This window comes from Anopheles arabiensis, chromosome X, assembly GCF_016920715.1.
Source record: "Anopheles arabiensis isolate DONGOLA chromosome X, AaraD3, whole genome shotgun sequence".
Lineage (NCBI taxonomy): Eukaryota > Metazoa > Arthropoda > Insecta > Diptera > Culicidae > Anopheles > Anopheles arabiensis.
The window spans coordinates 14,439,256-14,460,262 of record NC_053519.1 but is presented as its reverse complement, the minus strand read 5'-3'; the positions used below and the strand labels follow the sequence as shown (position 1 = coordinate 14,460,262).

The 21,007-nt window shown below is 51.3% G+C and overlaps 2 protein-coding genes across 4 annotated transcripts; one reads left to right on the top strand and one right to left on the bottom strand.

The window, feature by feature from the left end:
* The first annotated feature begins 1,205 nt into the window (after positions 1-1,205).
* LOC120906358 (beta-mannosidase) lies at positions 1,206-8,069 on the top strand. Its single transcript, XM_040317958.1, has 7 exons — positions 1,206-2,080; positions 2,154-2,303; positions 4,718-4,854; positions 4,932-5,308; positions 5,378-5,769; positions 5,847-6,320; positions 6,778-8,069. Exons 1-7 carry the CDS (start codon positions 1,945-1,947, stop codon positions 7,890-7,892), a joined length of 2,781 nt encoding a protein of 926 aa, XP_040173892.1. The 5' UTR covers positions 1,206-1,944; the 3' UTR covers positions 7,893-8,069.
* On the bottom strand, positions 8,028-20,464 carry LOC120906356. Of its 3 annotated transcripts, none has more exons than XM_040317955.1 (9): positions 19,938-20,464; positions 19,325-19,592; positions 18,509-18,598; positions 17,477-17,624; positions 17,294-17,398; positions 12,610-14,967; positions 11,209-11,423; positions 10,999-11,130; positions 8,028-10,926 (listed from the first exon to the last, which is right to left on the bottom strand). In XM_040317955.1, exons 1-9 carry the CDS (start codon positions 20,060-20,062, stop codon positions 10,774-10,776), a joined length of 3,594 nt encoding a protein of 1,197 aa, XP_040173889.1. In that variant the 5' UTR covers positions 20,063-20,464; the 3' UTR covers positions 8,028-10,773. The 3 variants fall into 3 exon arrangements, with proteins under 3 accessions (XP_040173889.1, XP_040173890.1, XP_040173891.1); XM_040317956.1 differs by having other exon boundaries at positions 8,683-10,926; positions 19,325-19,589; XM_040317957.1 differs by lacking the exon at positions 18,509-18,598 and having other exon boundaries at positions 8,683-10,926.
* Between the last annotated feature and the right edge of the window lie 543 nt (positions 20,465-21,007).

Here is a 21,007-nt window from a genome sequence, read left to right as displayed (position 1 = left end):
GTTACGGCGCTCAAAAAGAAACTTCTGTCTAGACGTCTGTACTGGAAATATTCCAAACCAAAACTTCCCCAGGACCTGAGCTGTATTAGTAAGTGTGCTACGGGTGGATTTGTTTGTAATATCTTGGCTAGCTCTAATCAAAACATAACTTTGCACGTGTTTTGCCCGTAAACTGATGGAGATGTGATATGTGACATGTGATATCTATCCATCCTTCCCCGATAGCGATGGATGTATTGATGCACCTGTAATTTCTTTGATTGCCTTTTGCTCTAGCACCCTTAACAGGCTGTTGGCATTGCAATCTTCCTGCAATTGTATCGTATTGGAAATCAATTTTCTCTACGGGCCGATGGTGCCGGTTTTAGTGCGGATAATGAAACATTTAACGGCATATTTACCTTCGGCTTATCGGAACCCCTCCCGTATCAGGCGTTCCGAGGGTGAGCGTCCCAGGCCTGGAAAGCACTTGAGCCATGGTACCATCTTCCTTCCCTCCGGCGGCGCAAAGCAGCAGGGAAATTGTCAGTGGCGATAATTAGTTTCTCCAGTGTGCGTGTGTGTGTGTATGTGTGGGTGTTTTCTTTTTTGCTCTATTGCTGCTGTAAATGCACCTCTACCAGGACCGCGCCCTCCACTGCCCGGCCCTATCGATTAGCTAGAGCGGCCAGAGCGTTGGAGGCAAACAAGGGCGTAGGTGTCAATACGGGGAGAGGAACCCACTATCCTCATACACACTCACACACACACACACACACACGCGAGCTCTTCCGTCGAACAAAATGGGCATGAATCCATTGAAATGCTGCCTTGGCCGGGTGGGTGGAAGAGGAGATTTTGCGCCCGCAGGTCCGCAAACCCCGGGCCGGATTTCTGAAAAAGGTCGTCGAAGTAGGCGAAGGGGTGAAGCGGGGAGTTTGGGGGTTGGGTGGGATATGGCTAGGGCTCACTAATTAATCCGTCGCATTCGGGCCTGCAAAAACAGTGTTCTGGGGGATGAGGAGGGGGGGGTGCTAAAGCAGGAGGGAGGGGGTTGAGGGGTGTCAGACCGATCCAGGCTGTTTTGGGATTTCACCGTACGCGGGAAGAGGTCGGAGCAGGTGCGGAGCGGTTCGGCGGTATCGAAATACAAGACGGGACCGACCGGGGTGTGTGTGTGTGTGTGGTACATTTGTGCAACGTGAGCGCGAATCGGCGTGGCCCCTGCGAAGCCAGTCGATGGCGATTCGACCTCGTCGCCGGTTCACATTTTTGCGCGCGGGAGAGCTTGTACGCGCCGGTGTCACAAGCGGTCGCGATCTTTTTACTTTCTCTTCTCGCTTATCTGTGTGTGTGTGCGTGTGCGTGTGTGTGTTGATTGAGAAAGATCAGCGTATTGTCCGCTTGGCAGAGTGATTATTATCAATTTGTGAAACAGCACCGCTCACACTATCGTACGCACCCTGACACCGGTGGCAGAGTTAAGTGCGGTTTGTGTAGTTAAAATAATTGCCCCGAGAGCACTGCCCCTGCGGGGAAGGGGCCGGCAGCAGAACGAACAAGCCTATTGATCACCGTGTGCAGCCGTTGTACCGCTATCAACCTCTCATTGCACGGGTTCGAGTGGCCATCTAACCTATCAAGTGTGCTGCTACCAAACTAACAGAGTATGATAAGCCAACACACAGCGTCGGCTGCACAGTAGTAGCAGTAGGCGTATATGACAGGCAGTTACATTCAGTGAGGCAGTGCACCACCACAGCGTGATGCGGCTAGGGGCTCGCCGCCAGCGCGTAGAGCAACGTTAACGAGCTTCACTGTGGATGACCCCGTGCGAACCCTAGCGAGCGTTAGCACAAACACACCAACACACGCAATCAATCAAACCGGCCGGGCACGCACCGAGTGAAAGGCCGAAAGCAGCCGCGGGAAACCTGTTTGCACCGAGCGACTTGCTGCCCAAAAATGCTGGATGCGCTCAAGTTCTTCCTGTTCGTCATCTTGCTGCTGGTGACGATCATGCTGAACCAGCACGTGACCTCAAAACGGTCCGCCGAGCTGGACCTCGAGCTGCTGTGGCAGATACAGGACACGAAGGGCGGTAAGTTGGGGACGAAGTGCGCAACACTGAGCAGGATAAACAAACGTACACACAAACACACCGTTCGTTGCAGTGTACGTCATACAGAACCAAACTGTGCCGTCGGGCGTGTACACGGCGCTGGAGCAGAGCATGGTGATCGGGTCCCTGCTGGAGGAGTACAACGACGTGAACACGAGCTGGGTCGGCGAGACGGACTGGACCTATCGGACGAATTTGTCGTGTGAGTTTCGGGGGGGATAAGGGAAATGGGGTTTGAGAGGAAAGGACAGTTGTCACAGGCTGGGCTGAAGCTGGACAAGCGAGCTTCCTTTTTGGGAGGCAAACATTCGGTATGCTAGAAGATGAACGAGGTCGCTGACACTCACGCGCAAGAGAGACCTGGAGTTGAAGAGAATCTGAAGCTGAACAGTTGAAACATGGAGATGATAAGTTGTCCCTTGTTTTTTTGGGTGACAGTTGATGATCAATTGCAGCCAACTGAAGCCTAGATGCGTTTATTTACAAAGTGATTTGTTATGTCTCAAGCTAAATTTTGATAGTCGTACACCCTTTTTGTTATGCCCGTGACGCTAACAGCTATCACCAAGGTTATCAGTTAGCTTGTTAAAACACCGTACCGTTTAAAATCAACGTTTGAATCAACACGAACAGTTTGCTGTACATGAAACTTTTCGTATTCGGCACACTAACCGTAGAGGACGAATAGACACTCATTCTTTTCTCATCCACATCACTCAATCCAAAAGCCGAATATGAGACTCACCCTGTTGGGATTCCAATCATTCACTCTCTGGACTAGTGATGTGCTGTATGGAGCGCACCCACGGCTCCGATCCGACTCCGACTATTTTTAGTTCGATTCCGACTCCGGCAAAATGGAACCACTAGATCCGCCCGGAGTCGGAGTCGTTCGGAGTCGTCCGGAGTCGTCCGGAGTCGTACGGAGTCGACGACTCCGAACGACTCCGAACAACTCCGAACGACTCCGAACGACTCCGAACGACTCCGACTCCGGACGAGTCCGGACGACTCCGGACGACTCCGAACGACTCGGAACGACTCCGACTCCGGGCGACTCCGGGCGACTCCGGACGACTCCGAATGACTCCGAACGACTCCGAACGACTCCGAACGACTCCGAACGACTCCGAACGACTCCGACTCCGAATCACTCCGAATGACTCCGAACGACTCCGAACGACTCCGAACGACTCCGAACGACTCCGAACGACTCCGAACGACTCCGGACGACTCCGACTCCGGGCAACTCCGGAGGACTCCGAACGACTCGGACGACTCCGAACGACTCCGAACGACTCCGAACGACTCCGGACGACTCCGACTCCGGGCGACTCCGGACGACTCCGAATGATTCCGAACGACTCCGAACGACTCCGAACGACTCCGGACGACTCCGAACGACTCCGGACGACTCCGAACGACTCCGAATATTGCAGTGCAGACCTACCTTCCGGAGTCGATTCCGAATTTATCAGAGTCGGATTGGAATCGACTCCGGATTTTTGCCAGCTTTACCCATCACTACTCTGGACCCAATAGTGTCTCTCTCGGTTGAGATTTTTTTTTCCCTGAGCGACTGGATGATTATAACCACTCTATAGGGCTGTGAATTTGTATTTGTATCTTTGAGTGAGTATCCCTATTTCTAAATCAAAACAATATCGTTAAAGACAACAACTTTGAGGTTTTGAAATAACAACAATCATTTCAGCTTATATCTGGATAACATAGAAACTTCGCTGGCGAGTTTGTTTAGGTCCTCTGAGTTCTCGCTGAGCCCTCTGGTCCACGTTGTAATGTAGCTATTTTTGCCAGTTACAACCAATCAGGGGCGGTCCCGTGGTACAGTCTAGTGATGGGTAAATGTGGCAAAAATCCGGAGTCGGCTCCAATCCGAATCTGATAAATTCGGAATCGACTCCGGAAGGTAGGTCTGCGGAGCATTATTCGAAGTCGTCCGGAGTCGTTCGGAGTCGCCCTGAGCCGCCCGGAGTCGGAGTCGTTGGAAGTCGGGAGTCATCCGGAGTCGTTCGGAGTCGTCCGGAGGCATTCGGAGTCGTTTGGAGCCGTCCGGAGTCGTTCGGAGTCGTTCGGAATCGTCCGGAGCTCCTGGAGTCATCCAGATTTGAATGCAGACGGAGGCATCCGGAGTCATCTGGAGTCGGCCGAGGTCGGCTTGTATAGGAAATGCAAGCGCAAAGTGAAAGACAAAAAAACACAACGAAAGGAAATGTCTGATCATAAACACGTTAAACCTCACGGCTCCTGTTGACTCCGATTAACTCCGATTCGGAACGACTACGGGCGACTCTGAACAACTCCGAACGACTCCGGACGACTTCGATTCCGGGCGACACCGGACGACTCCGGGTGTCTCCGGGCAACTTCAGGCGACTCTGGGTGACTCCGGACGACTCCGGACGACTTCGAACGCCTACGGACGACTCCGACTCCGGGCTGTGGTTGCATTTTGCGTGGTTTCATTTTGCCGGAATCGAAACCGGACTAACAATAGTTAGTTAGACTCAATAGATGTTGAGCCTTCCATTCCTCGACTGTCGTCACGCGATCGAAGTACAATCTGACACTAGTCTAACAAATCTACCTCCACAGGTCTAGCAGAAGACTATAAGTATGTGTTGCTGACGTTTCACGGCGTAGACACGTTCGCTAGCGTATCCCTGGGCGAGCAGCTGCTAGGCTCCACCGAGAACATGTTCGTCCGGTACCGGTACGACGTGAAGCAGCTGGTAAGGGACGGCAAGTGACGGCACCCACTCACCTCAGCCCACAGCATTAACCAGTTCCTTTCTCATCTCGTCGCTAGTGTGATGGCGACACGCACGAACTGCGGCTCCAGTTCCGCTCGCCGGTGGTTGAGGCGCGCGAGCGTGCCAAAGACCGTGCGCTACCGATCGTGCCGACCTGCCCGCCGGACGTGTACCATGGCCAGTGTCACGTGAACTTGATCCGCAAGATGCAGGCCAGCTTCGCGTGGGACTGGGGCCTGTCCGCCCCGTCGATGGGCATCTGGAAGCCGATCCGGCTCGAGTACTACAGCTCGGCGCTGATACGCGACCTGACGGTGGTGATCAGCGAGCTGGAGGTCAGCGGTAGTGAACGTTGGTCGATAGCAGTGCGCGTGTACCTCGAGACGGGACTGGCCAGCGCTCAGGTGCATGGTTTGCTCACGTTCAAAATCATGTAAGTGTTGCGGGTGCGATGTTTCGTGCGAGGTAGGTTCACTGACTCGGCCTCCCTTGTCTGTTGCAGCGGTGTACCGTTTTTGAACGAGGCTGACCAAACGCTGGCGGTAATGAACAAGACGAACGAACACGGCGAGCTGCTGGTCGAGCACGGGCTAACCGTGGCCCGAAATGCGGTGGAGCGCTGGTGGCCGAACGGGTACGGCAAGCAGACCCTGTACAGTCTGTACGTCCGGTGGGAGGACGAGGCAGTGAATGGCGTGAAACTGCCAAACCCGGACACGATGATCTCGGAGAAGGTGATCCGGATCGGTTTCCGGACGGTGCAGCTCAGCCAGGAGCGGGCCACCGATGGGCTGATGTTTTACTTCAAGGTCAACGATGTGCCGATCTTTGCGAAGGGTTCGAACTGGATCCCGTCCTCCGTGCTGCCGGAGCGCTCGTACGACAGCAACTACGGTGAGTGTTTGAGTGTGTTGAGGTCGCGCAGATGCGACGCCTGAGCCCTGATTGATCGATCGGTGTACTTCCAACAGTGAAGTTTCTGCTGTACGCGGCCCGGGACGCCCACATGAACATGCTGCGCGTGTGGGGCGGCGGCCTGTACGAGAGCGACCACTTCTACCGGCTGGCCGACGAGCTCGGGTTGCTCATCTGGCACGATCTGATGTTCGCCTGCTCGATGTACCCGAGCGAGCCGGACTTTCTGCGCACGGTGCAGGAGGAGGTGCGGCAGAACGTGCGCCGCATCCAGCACCACCCGAGCGTGGCCGTGTGGGCGACAAACAACGAGAACGAGGTGGCGCTGCGCCAGAACTGGTACAAGACGGACGCGAACTACACCGCGTACTACACGCAGTACGTCGAGCTGTACGTGCGCACGGTGCTGCCGACGGTGGAGGCGAACGATCCCTGGCGCACGGTGCTACTGTCTTCGCCGTCCAACGGCGACCAGTCGCTTAAGGAGCGGTTCATTGCGACCAACCCGCAGGATCCCCGATACGGCGATGGTGAGTAAGGATGTACTAGACGGATGTACAACAGTGAGGTTTGGAGAATTGAAGTGATTCAGGCGTATACGTATGGATGATTCTTGAAATCTCAAATCAGGCGACTCTTGAACATTTGAATATTGAAGTTCACGAATCTTGAAGATCATTATAAAGATCAGATTTATATATATATATATATATATATATATATATATATATATATATATATGAATGAATCTTTCAATGAATCTGGATCTTGAATACAAAGACTCGTGAATCTTAGAATATCCCAGGACTTTACCTAAATTCTTGTGAATATGAAGATTCAAAAACCTTTAAGATCATCTTATGGATGCTCATAGATCACGAATGTTCAGAGATTCGTCTGCCTTGACATTCAGATTCACGCTTCAATTCGCAAATGGTGCTTCGATACATGCCGAGTGACGCCCTCCTCTACATTCCCGCTTTCCAGTGCATTACTACAACTACTTCCTGGACGGCTGGAACGCGGCCCAGTACCGTGGCGGACGGTTCGTGTCCGAGTACGGCTTCCAGTCGTTTCCCGCGTACACCAGCTGGCCAGAGGCACGGAGCTACCGGCAGGCCGAGCTGTCCCAGCTGATCAACCACCGGCAGCACAGCCCGCTCGGCAACGCGCCCATTCTGACGATGATCGAGCTGAATCTGCCGCTGCCGCGCGACCCGTCCGCCGACGGCTACTGGCCCGAGCTGATCTACCTCAGCCAGCTGTCCCAGGCGATGATCGTCAAGACGGAGACGGAGGTGTACCGGGCGCGCCGCGTCGAGCACGGCACGATGGGCGCCCTCTACTGGCAGCTGAACGACGTCTGGATCGCACCGTCCTGGTCGTCGATCGAGTACGGCGGCACGTTCAAGCTGCTGCACGTGTGGTTGCGCGACATCTTCGCGCCGGAGCATCTGGTCGCGTTCGTCAACGAGCGCCGGCAGCTGGAGGTGGTGGCGGTGCGCGACACGCTCCAGCCCGACGTCCAGCTGTGGGACGTGGAGCTGCGCATCCACCGGTACGGTAGCTTCCGGCTGGTCGAGCGCATCCGGCAGGAGCGGATCCGCGTGCCGGCGAACACGGTCGAGCTGGTGAGCACGTGGGACGTGTACGGGCATCTGGCCAAGCAGGGGCTGCACCCGGCCGACCATCTGGTGCTGCTGTACGCGTACCTGCATCCGGCGGACGGGCAGCCAGGCCAACCGGCGCCGCAACCGATCGCGGAAAACTTTGCCCTGCTGGACAAGCTGAAAAACATCCGCCAGGAGCAGCGGGTGGAGCCGACCGTGAGCGTTAGCGTCGTGTCGGCGGTCTGCAGCGAGCAGAGCAATCTGACCAGCGTCAGCCTGGAGGTGTCGGTCAGTGCGCCCGCCCTGTTCGTCTACCTGCAGCTGACGCCGGAGAACAGTACGCTCAAGCAGTGCCAGTTCTCGCGCAACGGCTTCCTGCAGTTCCAGCCGGTGCGCACCGTGCAGCTGACATGCGTCGATCCGGGCTGCCGGAACAAAATCCAGGCCAGAGACATTACGGTACGGACGGTCAACGAGCTGCTGGTGCGCTAGGCGGAACGACCGGAACGTTTTGCTTTTTTACGTACCAACCACGTGCAGCACGCTCCTTCTTGTGCTGTGCATCGGTCGCCTACAAACAGTCAAAATCGAAACGAATGATTATATTCATACAGTTCTATATATATATATATTAACTACATCTATCATACCAACAAAGTTTATATTTAATTATGCGTTTTCGTTTCCATTAATTTACAACTCCATGATTTCCTTTTCCCCTTTTTGCTCCGTTGCAAATCCTTTGCGCTTCCGTGGTTCTACGCGTTTTAGTTTTCTTTTTTTCAAGGGTTTTCCAGGGGTTCTCATAGTTGTGGGCCACTTTCTTGACTCTTTCCTATTGGTAGTGAACTTCATATGATGGTAATTGGACTCAATGGTACCCGTTTTGGACAGACCCCTTGGAAATTCCTATTGGATTTGTCCAACAAGAGTGCTATAGAGTCCAATTCCCATTACAACAAGTTCATTTCACGTACGAAGGAGTCAATAAAGTGTCCCACAGCTATGAGAACTCCTGGAAAACCCTGTAATCTGCGCTTCACCTTTAACACAAACCATCCCCTCCTTCTCGCAGGAAGCTAAGAAGCTTTTTAAGGGGGAGGGGGGAGGGGGAGGAGCAAAAACTGAAGCTCCCCAATTGCAATCTCCTTGTCCTAGGACCTAGTCAACCATTGCTTGTTGCAAAAAGGGTAAAAATCCTATATCCTTTTTTCCGCCGGCGCTTCGATTCCTGCATCTCCTCACCCTCGCCACTATACACTAGTGTGTGTGTGTGTGTGTGTTTTTTTTAAACAAATACCGGCGTAAAAGCACTAGGTACCTTCAATCTATACAAACTCTCTGGCATCTAACAAAAGGAAACGACGCGCGCGCGCGTGTGTGTGTGTGCATGTGCGTCTGTGTCTTGTGTGTCTATCGCGTGGAAAATGGGGAGCAGATGGCCGGGAAATGGTGAAATAAAAGGAAAAGAAATAAACGTCACAATCGATAAACGAGACTAGTAAATGAGACACGTGGGCGCGTGTTTCTCTGTGTGTGTGTTGTTATTTTGTTAGTTGTAAACACTAATTGGAACATAAATTATCACCCGCGCCCTTTTTTTTTCTTCCCTCCCCCTCGGCAGCACAACTGTACCGGGGACGGTAGGCGGGGGTGGATGGTGGTGGAGATTTTTCACCGCAACAATCAACAAAACAAAGATAAACCTATACCCTAAACAAATAACTTCTCCGCAGCGGTTCACAACCCTAATGTACAACGATCGGCTATGGGAGAAAGAGCGAGTGTGTGTGTGTGAGAGAGAGAAGAGAGAGAGAGAAGAGCGATAGAGGGAGGAAGGCGTTGGTTTAAACAATATACAATAATAATAAAAAAGCAAACTATTGTACGTTACGCGATTGTTATAAGGTTCTTGCGCTTTCGTAGTAAGGACCGCGCCTTAGAGTAGCTTTTCCCTCCAGCCCTTTTTTGTGCCAAACCTAACATTTGACTACATGTGTGTGTGTGTATATGTTGTTCTTCATTTGTGGCTTTGCTTTCATAAGATACGATTAACATAACAATGTAATTCACATCCAAGGATGCATTTAAAGTGGTTTCATTTGTTACGCCCTTGTTCTGCTCATCGCTTCAAGCTTTCCCCAACTGCTGCACTCCCTTTTGTCCTCTCAATTTTGCTGATGCGTTAGTTTTTTTCTTTTTTTTTTGTAACTTATGCATTACACTATCATACTGTTTGCGTCTCTGCGCCTTACCTAAAATCTAAGCGTACTAATCCTACTTCAAATATTTGGTGTTATTATCCTGCAAGCAGCTTTCCCCGCAGTTTCCTGGTCGCACAATGTTCTTCTTCCGGTGCACATGCCGGCTTACAGGCTTTCGAAGCAACTTACTCAGTGCCACACGCAGCCGGATAGTCAAAGTCAGTCCTTGCTTACGCACGGAGGAGATACCGGTCCATATGAGGCTTGAATCCATGACAGGCGCATGTTTTTAAGTCGTACCAGTACCAGACGACTACACTATGGGACCGCCCCTAATAGTAAGTGTGTGCTGGTAACAATCTGCTGTGCGAAATCTGACTTGACCACAAAGCAAAAGCACACACACACAAAACTGTACGCGCTAAACATGGCGTGCGGCTTTGTTGTTGCAATATACACACACTCACATACACACACGCACGCACAAACAATGATTAGAATAAGTTAACTGCTTGCTTCGCTTTTAAAGCTTCTCCCGCGTCTCGAGGGTTTTGAAAACATGCATCGAAAGACGGCTGGCGGGAAACGTAGCGTATATTGCAAGAGCACACGCACAAAAGTGGATATAAAATAAAGTTAAGCGGGTAATGAAACCGGGGTCGGGAAAGGCGAACGGCGGCGGGATGGTATAAAACGGCAATCCCCTGAACGCGAACGCTCGCCGGTGACAGATGAGGCCAATAACATCAACGTCGTCACGTCCGGTTCAATATTCGGTATCGATCCTAAGCTTGTATTGCCCTACAACTCGGCCCCCGCTAACGGGAGGCACGGTTGCAGGTTGTTCCGTTCCGTGCCTTCATTGCAAGTAACTAACAGAAAAACGAAGTAGTAGTCCCGATGGTCACGATACACGCAACGGCTGCATTGGAGACTGCGCGCTGCGTTAGTAATTCGTCGTCGCTGCCGTTTCGCACCCTCTCCTTTTCCCTTCTCTCTGCTTCTCTTCGTCTTCTTTACACATCACAATTTTGTTTTTTCTTCTTCTACTGGTTCCTAGCTGCCCACGGATTCCTTTTTTTGTTTTAGCTACTGTCCGTCACTTACGTTCCTACCAACGATTTCTTCCCCCCCAGCATGACGTCACACAGCACGGGTCACCAGGCGCATTAGTCCGCTATCGCCGTGTACGGCAGGCTGCTGTGCTTCGGTTTCGTTTTGTTGATGAACACCTTGATGCAGCCGCTAAAGTCGGCACTCACCATCACGTACCCCCGGCACGCCTTTTTGCTCTGCTCCACGAACGATTGGTTAAGGGAGATCTGAAAAAAAAAACACGGAGAATTACATTCCGCTTAGACGATACCACCGCACAACCCACCACCTTTGCCTACCTCGCTGTTGCTCGCCGTTTCGTCCGCATCGAGCATGATGATTGCCTCCGGCTTCGGTGCGAAGATTGCACACGTGACGGTCGCGTTGTGCGCCTTGATGCCTTCCCAGAAATCGCTTCGATCGCGCCGAACCTGTAACCGACCATGTTTCGAATAATTTACGGTCCCCTCTTCATCGTTTGCTTCATTCTTCATCGACCAGTTTCTTACCGAGCTGAGCTTAGCGTACTCGTGCTGCGTCTTCCAGATGTAGATGCACTGGTTCTCCGAACCGGATATGATGTACTTGCCGTCGTGGCTGAACGATGCCTTGATCTGGGAGGACGAGTTCAGGTAGCCCTTGTACTTGCAGCTCAGGTTCAGGTCCCGCAGATCGTACAGCCGGATGCGGCTGTCGTTGGAGGTGACCAGAATTTTGTCCTCGCCTGCAAATGGGATGGCAAATTAGGCAGGGATGGAAAGGGTTGTTTGCTATGGGTCAGCACATTGCCTTGTTATCCTGCCAATGTCAGTGCAAACGGATTGCTACACCGTGCAGTGAGCTACGGAACTGATTTGATTTGATGGTGCACTGAACAAGAGCGATTAGTCTAGTGGATGTACACAATGACTCAGAATGGGTGAATTAAATCACCTTCTGGTTGTAGTTTTTTCAACTCATTTGTGTATCAACTGTCCAGACTGTGCAGACTAGAGCAACTCAGTGACTGCGATTTAACTCATTACTCACGAGTGATTTAACTCGCAGTCAGTGAGTTGGCACAGAGAGCTAAATCTCTTACGAATGATCACTCTCGAATGAGTTCTTAACCTCACGAATTATTTAGGATAGTGATGGGACCTACCCGATTCCTATTCCGTGTTCGGAATCAATCCCGGGGCCGATTCCGATGCTAGAATCGATTCCGACTCCCGATCCGGTTCCGGAGTCAACTCCGGAGCCAATTCCAGAGTTGAATACAGAACCGATTCCGGAGTTGAATACGGAACCGATTCCGGAATCAGAATCGGCTTCGGAATCGTAGTTGGAATTGGTATTGAAAACGCAATTTGCTCCGGTAACCGAATCAGAATTGAATCCAGAATTGGAATTCGCCCCAGGGTGAGAATCAGTTCTTGAATTGAAATTGCAGAAGCGAAATCAGTCCAGGATTCAAACGTCTATTCCAATGGAGATGCCGTAACCGACTCCGATTTCGAAGACGATTCTGATTTAGGAACCGTTTCCGATTTCGAAGCCGATTCTGATTTCGGAACCAATTCCGATTCCGGAACCGATTCCAATTGCGGAAACGATACCAATTCCGGAAACGATTCCGATTCCGTAACCGATTTCGATTTCGAAACCGATTCCGATTCCTTAACCGAATTCGATCCCGGAACCGATTCCGATTCTGGAACCGATTGTGATTCCGGAGCCGGCCACCAAAGAACCAAAGAATCGATTCCAGAATACTCGAGTCAGCTGGACTCTAGCTCGTCCGAGCTAGCCGGAATTGATTCTGACGAAAGGTTCATTTCCCCCATCACTAGTTAAATCACGCTAATGAGTGGTTATTTCCATTGCTGCAGATTAGTTATCCCCCAGTTCGCGACTGGCCCAACCTTTACCTGGCATCGGCTCGATACCGCTAATCTTCCGACCGATCGCATTCCGCCCACGGGTCGAGCGAACGTGTATCTGCGTGTGGTACTTCAGCTGGTCCGTGTTGTAGAAAATGCAGCGCCCGTCGTACGTGCCCACCACCGCAAACTTGCCGTTCGCACAGAAGTTGGCCGCCGTTATTAGCTTCGTCTGCCCGTCCACCTCGTTCCAGAGCGCGACCTTCTTCTCCGGGATGTTCCACAGGCGCAGCTTGCCGTCCAGGCTGCCGCTCAGGAAGTAGCGATCGTCCCGCGGATGGAACGCGATCGCCGTCACGAAGTCGATGTGCTGGAAGCAGCAGAGACACTCGCGGCGCGAGATGTGCCACAGCCGCACCGTTTTGTCCATCGAGCTCGACAGGATGAAGTAGTTCTTCGACCAGGACACGTCGAGCAGGTCGGACGTGTGGCCGGTGTAGGTGCAGAACGAGCGCGGCATGAACGGGCCGGGCGACGAGACCGACTCGTCCGACTGCACCGAGGTGAGCGATTCGTCCGCCGGCGACGCGATCATCGACGCGTTCAGCGCCTCCTCCGACGGCGTCGGGGACGCTTTCTGGTCCGCGTTGTACTTGGTGCGCATCGTTTGAAAGAACGGGTACGCGTCCTTCAGCACCCAGATGCAGAGGACGCGGTCCTGGCCGGCCGTCGCCAGCAGCCGGCCGCAGCTGCTAAACTTCATGCACCAGACGGCGACCGTGTGCTCGCCGGACAGGTCCTGCACGTGCTGCAGCTTGGCAAAGTCGTACGGGCCCTTGTTCGTGCTGGACGCCTTGATCTTGATGTTCTGCTCCGGGTTGCCCACGTCCTGTATGTCCGCCACGTCCTCCTTGTGCCGGGCGTGCGACACCTCCGACGCGATCGACTTTGCCTTGCTGACCGTCTTCTTCGCGGTGGTGCGGAAGAACCGCTTCAGCCGGGCGGTCCGCCGCTTCAGCCGGCCGCCCTCGAGCCCCTCCGACTCGAGCTCCTCCTCGTAGCCGGGCAGCTGTATCGAGTCCGAGTCGGGCTGCGGACCGACCGACTCCTCGTCCGTCTCCGGGATGTGGCTGGTCAGGCGCATGATGTGCAGCGAGAGCGGATTGATGCACTGGGGCAGCTTCTCCTCCACCGCCGAGAGGGGGAAGTTTTCCCCGGTGTCGAGGTTTTTCACCGGCACCTGCTCGAGTATCTCCATGTCGGTCAGCTGCTTGCCCGAGTTGGTGCGCGTCCGGACGTACATGTTCATCTGCTTGAACTGCTCCTCGTCGCCGGCCGACTTGCGGCGCTCGCGCAGCTGCAGCTGCTTGGCCGCGAGGCTCCCGTGCCGCATTCCGCCCTCGAGGCTGTTCGTGCCGGTGATGGAGTAGTTCTTCCGATGGCTGCCCATCCCGCCGACCCCGAGCCCCGGCACACCCGTGCCGACACTGCCCGTGCCGCCGCCGACGCCCATGCTGCCGACGCCACCGCTCACCATCCCGATGCTGTTGCCCACGTTGCGGAAGAACTCGCGCCGGATCCGCTCGACCCGCGCGATCTCGTCCCGCGATGGCCCCTCCGCCTTATTGAACGCACCGTCGGTCGGCTTCACCACGTACTGGCCCTTGGTCGCCTTGTAGATGTTCAGCCCCTGCGCGTTGTCCGTCCAGCTGACGTGGGACGACGGGCCGGACACGCTCTTCAGGCTGCCGGTCGGGCTGATATGGCTGCACTTGGTCTGGCTGCCGCCGAGCGTCATGCGGGTAAGCGAACCGCCACCACCGCTGCCGCTGCCGCCCGTGCCGGTCCCATTGCCACCGTTCGTGAGGGCGGACGGGACGCCGGCACCGTTCGCCACCGCGGTTGCCGCTTCCTCGAACGAGTTTTCGATTTCGCGCGTAATCGACTCGAGCGTGGCGGGGGACGGCAGCGTCTGGCCGCTGTTACTGTCACCGCCGGTCGTGGTAACGTCCGCACTGCTGGCGCTGCTCACCCCATTGCTGCCGGTGCTGCTGCCGCCGCCCGCATGCTTGGCCGTTGCGATGGCGGCGAGGGCACCGGTGCCCGGACCGGGACCACCGTCGCACTGGCTGCTGGCCGCCGGTGGCGGTATCTTCACCATCAGCAGCTCACTCGACGAGCTGTCCGCCGGTGGTAGCGTAAGGCCTTCGTTCATGTTAAACTGCTCGGACGAGCTGCTGGAGAGTTTGCGCGCCTTCTTCTTGCGGCGCGGCGGCGCCACGGGGCGCTCGTGCACGACCGCAGCGGCGCCGGCGGTGCTGGGCGCGGTGACGGGGACGGCGAACGTTGCATCGGTGGCTTTCGACTGGGCCGCGTTCTTTGTGCTGCTGATAACGTCAGAATTCGCTGGAATGAAGTGGTGGATTGAAGAAGGAGGAGGAAAACACTTAGCATGTGTGTACCATTGATCTCAATCGAGCGCGGACAAAGGAGAGACACGGGAATCGGTGCCTCGCCCTGATAACGTTCAATTGTGATAGGAAAGCGATTAAGGTGAACATTTTAATACCCTTTTTTAGTTGCCCATGTACGATAAGTCTGAGGATGAGTTTGGTTTGCAATTAATTTTCAAATTGGAAGATTTTATGTTCTAGTAGACGTTTAATTTGACTAGCGGTCTGGTGGTGCAGTCGTCAACTCGTGCGACTTAACAACATGTCCGTAATGGGTTCAAGTCCCGAATGGACTATGCCCCCATACGTAGGACGCTTCGGCCGTATTTATGACTGACTATCTTGCTATGGTAATCAATAACTCACTGAAAGCCGAGCCCACTAGTGGTATTGGCATTATGCTACTTCCCTGATGATTGGAAAAAGCAAAAATAATTCCCATTCCTATACCAAACAAAGATCCCATGGATACCAAAAACTATAGACCGATAAGCCTCTTGAGTTGCCTGGGAAAAATCTTTGAAAAACAAATTGCTGATCGCATAAAAACACACTGGCATTCAAAACGTTATCCCAAAGTATCAATTTGGTTTCCAAGCTGGACTATCCACTACTCACCAATTACACAGATTAACAAACATTATAAAATCACAAAGAGAAAAGTAAAAAATCAACAGGATTAGCATTACTAGCCCTAGGAAAGGCCTTTGATACGGTTTGGCATGAAGGGTTGTTATTCAAACTTGTATCCTTCAATTTTCCTCCAAATTTGATTCGACTTATCACTTCATTTCTCAAAACGCGAACAGGCTCGGCTTCACATACATAATTTTACCTCCACACCGTTCTACCCATTTGCATTCACCGATTCTGTTTGATTTTTACACATGCGATATTCCAAAAATGAAAAATGTCAAACAATACTCTTTTGCCGATGACTTTGCGATTAGTTCCTCTGCCAAAGGTCCAACAAGTATAAAAAGCCTAAACAAAGGACTAAAAGAGTATGCAAGATACTGCAAAACATGGAATCTGAAAGTAAATGAATTTAAAACTAAAGCTATTTTTTCTCGCCTTGCACAAGTAGATAGATAATTAACATTAATAATAATGAAGTGAAAAAAAAAACATTATCTCTGCAAAAAAAAACCTCATTATCTCTATATAGCTTTACTAGCAGGAAATCAAAATTAAACTTAAAAAATAAGCTTTTACTTTATAAACAAATCCTACGGCCTATATTATTAAATGCATACCCAGTTTGGGAAAAAAGTGCCTCTACACACTTAAAGAAAATCCAAGTAAAAATGTATTCAATAGTCGCTTGCCACTAATATTTGGTTCCAAAGTTGATAACATTTTTGACAGTGTGCATCAATGTTTGCCTCCATAGCACACAGTCAGTATTTTGTGACTCTAGTGTAAATCGAGATAAATTTGCAAGATATTGGAGCAGATTTATGAAAACCGTTACGTTCCATTACAAAATAACTCAATTACGAGCGTGATAAAATATGCAGCACACGTCGTAAAATGGCATGGTTAGTCCTGTAAGTTGACTGTTGTGGAACTCATAGATACAGGAGTCAGAGATTGTCAAACGCAGTCAAAAGTTGGTGCCTTTTGGTCGATAAACATAGGTACAAAAGAGGACAAATGTAGTCGCAACGACTGCATCACATAAAAAAGGTGATACTTTGCCTTTTTTTCGGGCATTCCGTAGTAGCAAAAAAAAGGTCCACATTAGTGTTGGGTAAATCTGATTCAGATTCATGAATCTGAATGAATCTTTGGAATGATTCAATGAATCTTTATCTCGGTTGGAAAGATTAATGAATCTCGAAGGATTAACGAATCGCTAGGGATTCAAGATTCTCTAAAAAATCAAAAAGCTTGAGCTTTTTATTATTCTTCTTGGCGTATCAACCTACGTGGTGGGAATGGGCAAATTAAATATTTTGGAAATCATAGATCTCTAAAGATTCACGAATTCTTTTATGGATTTTAATGGATTTATGAATTTTATAGAATCATGAATCTTAAGAGATTAATGAGACCTTGGAGATTCGTCAGTCTTGAATCTTTAGAGATTCGTGAATCTTTGAAGATTCCACTGGAGATTCGAATCACTCATCACTGAAGAGTCATATGAATGAGTCTCAACGAAAGATTCATGTAACCCAACACTAGTCCGAAAGCGACTTGTGGCATGCAATAGGAACGCAAAAAAGTGTTGCAGTGAATATGGATAGTCTCCTGCTGCCCCTTCCAATACACACCTGCCGGTATCTGGCCACCGGTTCCACCGGTACCCTTTTTGCTCGGTGGCTGCTGTTTCCCTGGTACCGCCACCTGCTTCACGCTGGACGAACCGGCGCTGTGTGCTGCAAAACAAAAAGGACAACAAAAAACGGCATTAACATTCGGCGACAAAGCGTGGACAGCACAGTAACCGTACTTACCGAACGTGTCGATACTGCCACCGGCCATGATGCGGCCGACTATCCCGAGCGAGGAAATGCTGTGGATGCTGGCGACGTCGCTCTCAATCACGCGAAACGGATAGTTCGAACGGCCCGTCGACACGTACATGCCCTCGACGGAGCTGTTCTGCAATGTTCCGAAACAAACAAACAAAAGTCAAAGCGCCCGCGAGCGTTGTCGTTAGTGTTTGCAGGGGGAGCTGGTAGTGCATGGGACCAAAATCAAACCCCCAAACGTGTTAGAGATAGTGAGGAACAAGTAGACGAGATTTTGCGATTACGAGTAGATAGAAAACTAACTAACTAAAGGCACGAAACACACTACTGCTTCTACGCTCTCTACTTAAGTTTGTTATGAGAAATTAGTAAACAAAGAAACACAAAGAGCTAGGTAGAATACGAAATAGAGAGTATCATAAACAATAAAGATTAATGCTAAACGAATTTGCAAAAAAAAACCCTCCACACTACAGTTCCGGATTGAATAGAAGAGAGCAACAAAAAAGAAACCCCCAACCCCCCCAAAAAAGAATACGATAAAGCCAGTTTAATGTTACAACAAAGCATTACAGAGTTTTCCAGGGGTTCTCATAGTTGTGGGACACTTCCTTGACTCTTTCTTATGCGAAGTGAACTTCATATGATGGAAATTGGACTCTACGGCACCCTTTTTGGACAGCTCCTGTCGGAAATTCCTATTGGATTTGTCCAACAAGGGTGCTATAGAGTCCAATTCCCATTACAACAAGTTCATTTCACGTAAGAAGGAGTCAATAAAGTGTCGCACAGCTATGAGAACTCCTGGAAAACCTGTAAACAAACGGTTTCCCAGCAAAGTGGAGAGGTTGTTTTTTGAATTGCAATGCTTTTGACAGTTTGAGCGGGGATGGGCCCTTCTCTGACACGGTGCAGGGCTGCTCGTCTCCAGAACCAGCCACCTATGTGTGTGTGTGTGTTTTTGGGTGCCTTGGGGTGCGGCGGGGCAGGGTGTGTCTGAGTTATTAATAATACCTGCGAGTCAGGTGTCAGTATATTGCACGGATTCTCGTCTTCGTCGTTTTGCATGCTTTGGCGCAGCTCGTGAAATCGCTGACTACGAAGCTACGGTAAAAGAAGGGGTGAAAAAAAACGGAAGAAAACAAATAGAAACGGTAACGGACTAACAGCGCGAGAAGAGGAGAAAATGTAAAAGTCAATATAGAAATGGCGAGCGAATAATATAGATATTAGTACACTAAACGCACAAAGAAAAACTTGAATATCGAGCATAAGCGAGCATAAGTACTGGCAGAAGTTGCTGGCCGTTTGTTTGATTGCTGACGGTGGTTTTTGGTTGATTGTCGTTGATTCCGGTGCGATTGTTCCAGGCACATGGCTGTTGAGGGTCGTTCGTGGGTCGTTGCAAACCTTCCTTTCGGATGTTCGTTTACTTCCTTGTGTCTGCGATGCGTTGCAACCGTCTTGGCACGACCTCGCTAGCAGTGTTTTTTTAAAGAAGAAAGGATGTAGCCTTTCTAATAGATGTTAGATAGAAAGAGAGAGAGAAAGAGACAGAGAGCGAGCTAGTTCTGCCAATTGCTACGCGCTAACGGATGGTTTACTTTTATAAAAAATGCATTAATACGTAACTGATGCTCATGCTTGTTCGAACGATTAACGATTAACGGATATATAGTACGGCAACGGCACAAAATAAACAAACAAAAAAGAAGAAAGAAGAAAACAAAACACAACAGCAAGGGACAACGTTGACGACCATAAACAATCCCAATACGCCCAGTACCGGTGGGGCTGCACCGTCCCATCGCTTCGGCCCACACTGCTTACCGATTTCGGTTCCTTGAAGGGCTGTTCGGCGAAGGTAGCGGACGGGCCACCCAACGGCCCACCGGTCGGCTTGGGGTGACTCCTCTTGGTGGCGGCGACGGCGGAGGCACTGCTCTCGACCATCGCGCCAATCCGGTCCGGCTGGGCGGCCGGGTGCCGCTGCGTCAGCGCGTCCGTCGTGTGCGATGCCGCCGACGCATGGTGGCCGCCTGCTACAGCCGCACCGGAGTGACCCGCCCCGGTCGACGGGTGCTCGGTACGCCTTCTGCTACACGGCGAACGCAGAAAAAAGGGAAGAAGAAAAACAACGATAATAACAACAGCAGAAGCAGAACGGAATGCATGTAAGGTGTTGCACCTCGCTTCACATTCTCCCTCCTTCCCCTTTCTACTACAGTCGATTGTAACAGAATGTTACGATTTGCAGCCAAAATACAGCTTTTGGACAAAAAAGTAAATCATTTTGCAATTGAGAATTATTGGTGCAAATTGTACTGATTTGACACGCAAGCTGCCACATTTAGTAAACGGCGTAGGCCAAGAACCGCGCAACTCGGGAACAGACTGTACTTTTCTCCCCGCTGATCGTGAAAGGGCAAATTTGTTTTCATACCTGCTGGCACCTCCTGCTCCTTCTGCTCCTCCCACTGCGCCACCCCCTTCGGTCGACGATTTCGCCAGCACGCTGTCATCCAGTGCATCGTAGAACTCGTCCGAGCTCTCGCTTCCACTGGCCATCGCTGCAGCAGCGCAGGGACGGGCCGAAGCGCGGCTCCTCCCTTCCGTGCGCTCGTGCCCCGCGTACCCGCCGCTCGACACCCGACGGCCGCTGGTGATGATGATGATGCTGCTGCTGCTGGTGAACAGCGCAGGGAGATAGCCGTCTGGATGCCCTCACCTGCTGCTGGTGTTCCGTGCGCTTTCGGGGTGGGGACGGCGAGAGGATTGGTGAATGGGGAGTTCGCGGTGGGACAAACCCGCGTTCACCTTCCGGAGGGCTGCTGCTTCTGCTGCTGTGTTGCCGTCCGCTTTTCACTGTGCGTGCTTCTTCGCAGCGCAGCAGGGCCAGCCATCAAGGGGCCGTAGCCGTAGTCAAAAATTTTTCAACACACACAGACTTTTTGACAGCCCAACTATTTCGCCCACCTCAGACCACAACACACCAAGGTGCATTAAGTAGGTTAGGTGGAGGAATACGGAGCATTTTGACAGTTCGTCACTTGACATAACGTCCCCGCGAATTCAAACTATTATTTGCGTGTTTTTTTTTTTTACTTGGTCATGTATTTTATCTACAACATTTTTTTAACGAAATATAATTGTTAAACTTACTCTGGGCTTTGCGAGTTATAATTTAACATTTAAATGTAAATTTAACACAGATATTTCAGTATAGAATTAAAAAAATAGTTTTACAGGCAGTTCCCTAGATACACTACTGATGGGGACCGAAAACGGCCGAAAAATACCGCGTATCTTGAATTACTGCTTCTAGACGACCCAACAAATCTTCCACCGCAATTTTTGTTGACACTTTCTATATGCCAAACCGTCTTTGCTTTAGCACGAAAGTCGGCTCCGATCCGACTCGGATAATTTCGGAACCGACTCTAGAATCGCCTAGAGTTGCCGGAGTCGCCGGGAGTCTATCGGAGTCGGAGTCGTGCGGAATAGCCCAGAGTC